Source organism: Tupaia chinensis, unplaced genomic scaffold (assembly GCF_000334495.1).
Source record: "Tupaia chinensis unplaced genomic scaffold, TupChi_1.0 Scaffold000024_1, whole genome shotgun sequence".
Lineage (NCBI taxonomy): Eukaryota > Metazoa > Chordata > Mammalia > Scandentia > Tupaiidae > Tupaia > Tupaia belangeri.
In genome coordinates this window covers 327770-335007 of record NW_006159454.1, presented here as the reverse complement: position 1 = coordinate 335007, position 7238 = coordinate 327770, and the positions used below count along the sequence as shown (strand labels likewise).

At 51.4% G+C, this 7238-nt stretch overlaps 1 protein-coding gene across 1 annotated transcript in view; it reads right to left on the bottom strand.

Moving 5' to 3' along the window:
- The window catches only part of PI4KA (phosphatidylinositol 4-kinase alpha), a 140023-nt gene that overhangs the window by 100121 nt on the left and 32664 nt on the right, over positions 1 to 7238 (bottom strand). Inside the window, 1 exon segment of the mRNA XM_027770696.1 lies at positions 4418 to 4468. Coding sequence (XP_027626497.1) covers positions 4418 to 4468 — 51 coding nt within the window.

The window sequence follows — 7238 nt, the reverse complement described above, 5'->3', positions numbered from 1 at the left end:
CGGAGCGCGCGCGCCCTACAGGTAAAATCTCCCCAAAAAAAAAAAAAAATTTTTGTGCCAAAATAAACTCCTACTTTCATTTCATTTTCCCACAAACTTTTTTTTGAGAGATGTTTGCTATAGGGTGCACGTATTTGCCAGAGAGAAAGTGAGAAATCACTCCCCAGGGGTGATGGCTATCCCACAATCCCTTCTCCTCTATTCTCCTCTGGGGATTTGGGGTGTGCATGCACACGTACCTGGTGTGATATTCATGTCGCCGGGTCCAGAACTGAACTGTGGCTGGCCATGTGGGAGTCTGGCACCTTAACCACGACACCACCTGCTGGTCCCTTTCCATGAACTTTCTGAAGTCCCCTTGTGTATGCATTTCTTTTTGTTTTTTAATTATTAATTTTATTCTGCTGGTCCCTTTTATTTGACCAGAGAGAGAGACAGAGAGAAAGAGAGACAGAGAGAAAGAGAGAGAGAGAGAGAAAGTAAGAAAGTAAGCCCCCCAGTCTGGGACTCAAACCGTGGTTAGCCATGTGGGAGTCTCCAATACCTTAACCACCACACCACAGGCTGGCCCCACCTTGTGTATGCATTTCTATGGAGAATGCAGCACAGCCTTCCAAAGCTAAAGAATGTTAAGCCACAGACTTTGTTTTCCAGGCAACGACAGAATAAGTAACCTGTGAAGGCCACGAAGGCTCCCAGGGTCACAGGTAAACACGCTCTAAGTGAAGCGTAAGTTCTCCAGCGGAAGGCACACCCCCCTGAAATCACCCTTTACGACAGTGTGGGGACTGGCTCACTAAGCACTGGGTAACTTTTAAAATACTTAACTAATGACTACATACCGAAGAAGCAATTTAATCTAGATTTATTTGTTTTTCCTTTTTTCTCTTTTTTAAATTTGCCACAGGGTACATGTGCTTGCCAAAGAGGTGGGGGAGGAGAGGGAGAGAAAGCACCCCTCAGTGGGGTATGGTCAAGTTGTGATCCCTTTTCCTTCATTTCTTGGCCCTGCTGGGATTTGGGGCACGCACACATGCATGCCTGCTGTGTTTTCCAAGACGCTGGGGCCAAGACTCCAATCACAGCCAGCCACGTGGGCTCTGGGTCCCTTAACCAGTAGGCTACAGGGCCAGTCCTAATCTAGGACATTTCTGAAGAACTATTATTCACAAAGTTGCAGGACAAAGATTTCCAAACCTAGGCAGGAAGGAGCCTCGGGGATCACATGACTCAGCCTCCCAGGGACCCCCTCTAGGTTCCAAGGTCACTAAGACGAAAACAACTGGATTAGGGCCACATCCTAGGCCTTCTGCCTCAAAGCCACCGGGATTTCCACCCAACATAATACTGCAGGACACTGCGTCATCACAGGGCTAGACCAGTCTCTTTTGCTGAAAAAGAGCAAATGCTAAAAGCCTAGAAAAGCATCCCTAAAAAAAAAGAAGAAGAAGAGGAAAAATGTACTAAACTTGAAAAAAGAGACTCTGAAAATCAGGCTGTCCCAGAAGGTCCAGGGGGTAACCATAAAGCAAAGGCGAGAACTGTGATCTCTGTGTTCTTTGTTGAGCAATGAAATCAAATATTTGTTTCCTCCCCCCACAACATAACCATTAACTTTTGCTCAAAACACAATGCTTATTCCATTCATGTAAAAGGTCACCGTGAGGGAGCATTTAATGAAGGTATTCTGAGTGATTACTGATGTTGGCCATGCCCACACGGACACCCACTCCTCCCCCCGGCCACCTGGAGAGGCGTAGACGCCCATGTGGAGTCCCACAATAGGACCCCAAGTCCAGCCTGGGCCCCAGGGACCCCCAAGCCTGTGTGCTCCCAACCAGCCTCACCAGTTATTGTACCCCCAGTTATTGCGAAGTATCCCCGATAGATTATGTCCACGCATCCATTAAATTCTAAAGGACGATAGTAAACTTGTTTGGAAGCTCACAGAAATACGCACCTCCGGGCCCACAGATGGCATAAAGGTTACGTCACTGGACTCTCACGTGGCCCAGACCCAGAGGTAAAAACCCACGTCAGACACGTGTGTGTCTGTGCCCCAAACCCCGAGAGGAGAATGGAAAGGAACTGTGGTGTGGCCGTCCCCTGGGGGTGATTTCTCACTTTCTGTGTATATGAGCCATATAGCAAAAATTTCTCTATTAAAAAAAAAAAAAATAGAGAAATATGGACCTTAAAATTCTGGTGTTCAAAGATCCCAGAACTCACTGAGTGTCACCCCAAGTGCCCTCTCTCTCTGTCCAAAACCTGCTGCTCCGTGAAGCCTGTGCTGGCGCGTCTCCCCTCCAACAAGCCACGAGGGCGCCTCACCTTCATGCCCCTCACCCTTCCCTCCAGGTCTGTGTATGGTGGGACTTCTTAAACACAGCTCCACCCTGGCCAACACAGCTACACAGTGGAAAAGGCTTTTAAAAAATAACCAATGTGTGTGTGGGGGGGGGCAGGATGGTTAAGGCACTGGACTCCTACACAGACAGCCATGGTTCAAACCCTGGACCTAGCAGCTTGAAAATCACACTGGGAGTGTGCGCATGCAAAATCCCGAGAGGATAATGGTGGAGAAGGGATTATGGCATGGCCATTCTCTCTGGGGGTTGAGTTCTCTTTCTCTCTCTGGAGAGCACAGGCACCCTGTGGCAAAAACCTAAACAGAAACCCTAAAAACAATAAAATAATCAAAGGAGGGGGTGTGTAATATAGCATGGTGGTTAAGGCGCTGACTCCCACACTACAGTTCGAGTCCCAGACCCAGCGGCCTGAAAAACATACCAGGTGCATGGGTGTGCATGCCTCAAATCCCAAGAGGTTAGTTAATGAAGGAAAAGGGACTGCAGCCTGACAATTCCCCTGGAAGGTGATTTCTCACGTTCCCTCTTTCTGTCTCTCTCTACTGAGTGCACACACCCTATGGCCAAAAATTCTTAAAAAAAAAAAAAAATTAACCAATGGAACATCGACAACAAATCACCATAGCACAGTGAGTCCTGGCAATCCTCAGATTCTCAAGGGGCTCTGGGAAGACACCTGACTACCGGGAGGCAGCGGTCAAGATCCCAGAAGACTGTGCAAAGCCAGGAGGCAGATGCTGAGCGGAGGCCTCGCCCCTCGTCCTACGGGCACATTCAGGAAGACGACCTGGCCCAACACAGATCCTGCCCCCTCCTGGATCAGCCGCTTCCTGAGGGGAGGGCGGGAGACGGAAGGGCAGCATATGGGCAGGAAGGTGACCTGAAGGCGGATGATCCACAAAATGTAAAACACGGCCTTCTACTGTTAAAGATGAGTAACAGTAAACCAGCCACGCCCCGCATTTTATCCACCTTGGCCAGATAAAACAGGACCCCCTAGAGTCCCCAGCGTTGGGATAATGATGAGCGCTTGGGCTGGTGTGAGCGCAGCTGCGGCCTGGCTGAGATCAGGGCAGGCGCTTCCCTCGCCCTCGACGACCCCTGCCTTTCGCTCTTGGGCCTGGTGCACGGTGTGAAGGAGACACCATAGCTCGAGTGCCCGAAACCTGAACTACTAGGGGGAACAGGTGAGGGGGAAGGAGCTGGATTAGAGGGTGGGTCAAGGGGTCGTAGAATGCAGGGCCTCGGGTTTAGAACTGCCAGATGGAAATGACCCAAAGAGTGCAAACACCCATCGGGGAAGCGGACGTGGGCTGAGACAGGAAGGGCTCTGGATCACTGCAAGGCTGCAGCCAGACTTGGGGCTTACGCTACGCAGGTCAACCACACCTGCCCACGGGCGCCCGAGGGCTGCAGCTGCAAGGCCTGAGTGCCAACCAGAGGCGCCAGGCTCGTCCTGAGTAACGATGGAAGGAGGGGCTGGCCCAGGGTCAGCGCGGTGTGAGACACGGAGGATGAGGTGGGGTCAGACCCAGACCTGGGGTCCACACATGAAGGGGATTCGAGGCGCGCTCCGTGGTCACTTGGCCAAGGAATCTCAGCCAGGGCGTGGAAAAGGGAGCAACGCCTTGTGGCCACTTTGCGCCCGTCACAGCAGAGCTGGCTGTGGCTGGAACGGCTACAGCTACAGCAGCAGTCGGGTCTCAAAACTGCATTTTTCTTTTTTCCTTTAATTTGCCATAGAGCATGTGAGCGTGTCAGAGAGAGACCGTGAGACAGCACCCCCGTGGGGGTAGTCACGCGGCAATCCCTTCTTCTCTCTCTCTCCCTCCATTCGCGATTCTGGGCATACAAGCACACATGCTTGGCACGTTCCTCAGGCCACCAGGTCTAGGACTCTAACTGCAGTTGGCCATTGCGATCCAGCCCCTGAACCACCACAGCACTGGCTGGTCCCCGAAACCGCATTTTTCTAAGGGATACGCTATGCGTCGCTAGGCAATGCTCAAAAAGCCCATGAGTCCATGTCATCCAATAAGAACACTCACCACAGCGATCACAGGGATGAGGACGCCCAAGTTCCCCGCGCTGCTGGAAGCCTAGGAAAAAACAGAACTGATGTCATTAACCGAACACGTTTTTTCGATAAAAAATGAAGATATGACACAGTGTTATGTAAACCTACAGTTCCTTTTTTTTTTTTTTTTTTAATTTTCTTTTGTGTGTAGAGGTTTTTGTTATAGGGCGCATGCGCTCGCCAGACAGAGAGAGACAGAGAGACAGAAAGCAAGAAATCACCCCCCAGGGGGGATGGTCACGCTGCAGTCCCTTCTCCTCCATTCTCCTCTCGGAATCTTGGGCACGCATGCACACGCCCCTGGCGTGAGTTTTAAGCCACCGGGTTTGGGACACGAACCGTGGTCGACTACATGGGAGTCCAGTGACACAGCCATTACGCTAACTGCTGGTTCCCCTACAGTTCCTTAATAGCAAAGATACCACCAGATACAGAGAGATATAAAGATGCTCACCCAACAGAATTTTAGTAGCTAAAAAAAAAAGGTAATAATTTAGATGTGGAACATACACCTAGATTACAGGGACCAGTAGAAGGCATAATGGTTACGTTGCTGGTCTCCCACATGACCAACCGTGGGTTCAAGTCCCAGGCCCAGAGAATTGAAACATGTGCCAGGTCCATGTGTGAGCGTGACCAAAATCTTGAGAGGAGGATGGAGCAATGATTGTGGCAACATCGCCCCCGGGGGTGGGTGGGGGGGTGGTTCTCACTGTCTATCTCTCCAGTGAGCTCACATGCCCTAGAGCAAATACCTCTCTTAAAAACAAAACAAAAACAAAAACACTAGATTACATAAATTCTGGCACTTTGGCAAAATGAAATATGACATAGTTATGAAAAAGACAACTTTATAAAAAAAAAACAATATATAGGCACCTCACAAAGTGCCCACAGCAGTTGCTAAAGAAAAAAATAATTAGGATTTAAGAGTATGCTATAATTCGATCTGTTATGTATATGGGATTATACATAAGCATAAAGAATTTAGATAGGCAGCTATCAAGATGTTAATGATTTCACCTGGATAAAGACTTTTTACTTAGTTATTTATAGGTTTCTGTATCCTTTCTGCGACAAACAGACATCCTTTCTTATTCATTTATTTTTTTTGAGAGGTTTCTGCTATAGGGCACGTGCACTCGCCAGAAAAGAGACACAGAAAGCGAAAAATCACCCCCCAGGGGGAATGGCCACGCTGCAATCCCTTCTCCTCCATTCTCCTCTTGGGATCTTGGGCACGCACGCACATGTGCCTGGCGTGAGTTTAAGCCACCAGGTCCAGGACTCAAACAGCGGTCAAATACATGGGAATCCAGCAACGTAGCCATTACGCCATCTGCTGGTCCTAAGAAACATACATCCGTTCTAAGTCAGGGGCAAGTTTGAGGCTTCACGATAACTGAGAGGTAGGTTCTCTGGCTCCACACGAATGTGGCCAGGCTGCGGCGTACACTGATCAGTCGACGTTCTCGAGCATGTGTCCGAGCACGATCAATCACGCTCTGTATTTACTGGACAGCGGCGGAGGGCGTTGAACCCCATGGCCGGACGCTGGTCTAAGTGCTGCACGTGCATGAACTTCCACTGAGAGGACTGGCCAAGGGGTTGGGTAGCCTGGCGAGGCCACGTGGCTGCTCAGCGAATTCCTTGCGCTAGCGCCCACAGGGGTGGCCCTGCCCACTCCGGGCTGTGTGCTGACGAGGGCGTTTAATGGGTAATCGTAATCACAGTCCTTGGTCCTTTTGGGACGCCCTGTTTGCCAGCGGCCCCTCGCGGCTCCTGCACACGCCCCTCATTCCAGGAGGTCCCACCTCACGCGGCTGCTTGGTAAGTGTTTGCTCAGTCACTGTTTGGTTGGTCAACAGGAACTGCTCTGCAAACAGTGAGTGAAGCATTAAGTCCTGAGCGTCCTGGGACTCGTGGAGGCGTGGCGAGAGCAGGCAGAGGGGTGCGGCCTAAGCATCATAAGAGGTGCCTTTGGGGTGCAGAGGTCCAGCTTCCAAGAGAAGGAAGGCTTTGGAAACACTCCCAGACAGGAAGCCACCTCTCCTTCCTCTGGACACCATGGATGTCCTCCTCTCTCTGCACCGGACGGTCCTGGCTGGCCACTGTGGCTGGTGAGAAACCAGCCCTCCAGGGTTGGAGAGCCCCACACAGCAGAGGGTCCCTTGTCACATCGGCTGTCCCTTGTGGCCATGACTTTCAGACAGAGGGCTCTTTCATGCCGTTGTCAACTCAGATGTCACCTTCTCAGAGAGGCCACCTCAACCAGCTTAATCTTAAATGCCATCATCACACTGCCCTGGCCGCCTTTCCTGGGCCCCACGGGCGAGGGACCTTGCCTGCTTGCTCACCTCTAACCCTCCCCTACTGACAGAAGAAAGGCCAGGGAACTGCAGGCTGTGGGCCAAGTCTGACCCGACACCGATTTTTGTAAGTGAAGTTTGGCAGGAGCAGCCACGCCTGCCCGCTTATACTCCAACACCACCATGGTTGTGATGTGCCACGGCAGGGCCGCATAGCCCTGTCAGGGACCACGCGACCCACACGGCCCCAACTACTCTAGGGCTCTTTACAGGAAATGTGGGCTGACCCCCGACCTGGGACAGCGCCCCAGCACAGCCGTGGAGAGTGGGCTACCTTCATGCAACAGACCTCCCTGGGAACAGCAGTTAGCATAATGGCTATGTCGCTGGACTCCCCATGTAGCTGACCGCTGTTCACGTCCCGGACCTGGTGGCTTAAACCCATGCCGGGTGTGTGTGCGTGCGTGCCCAAGATTCCGAGAG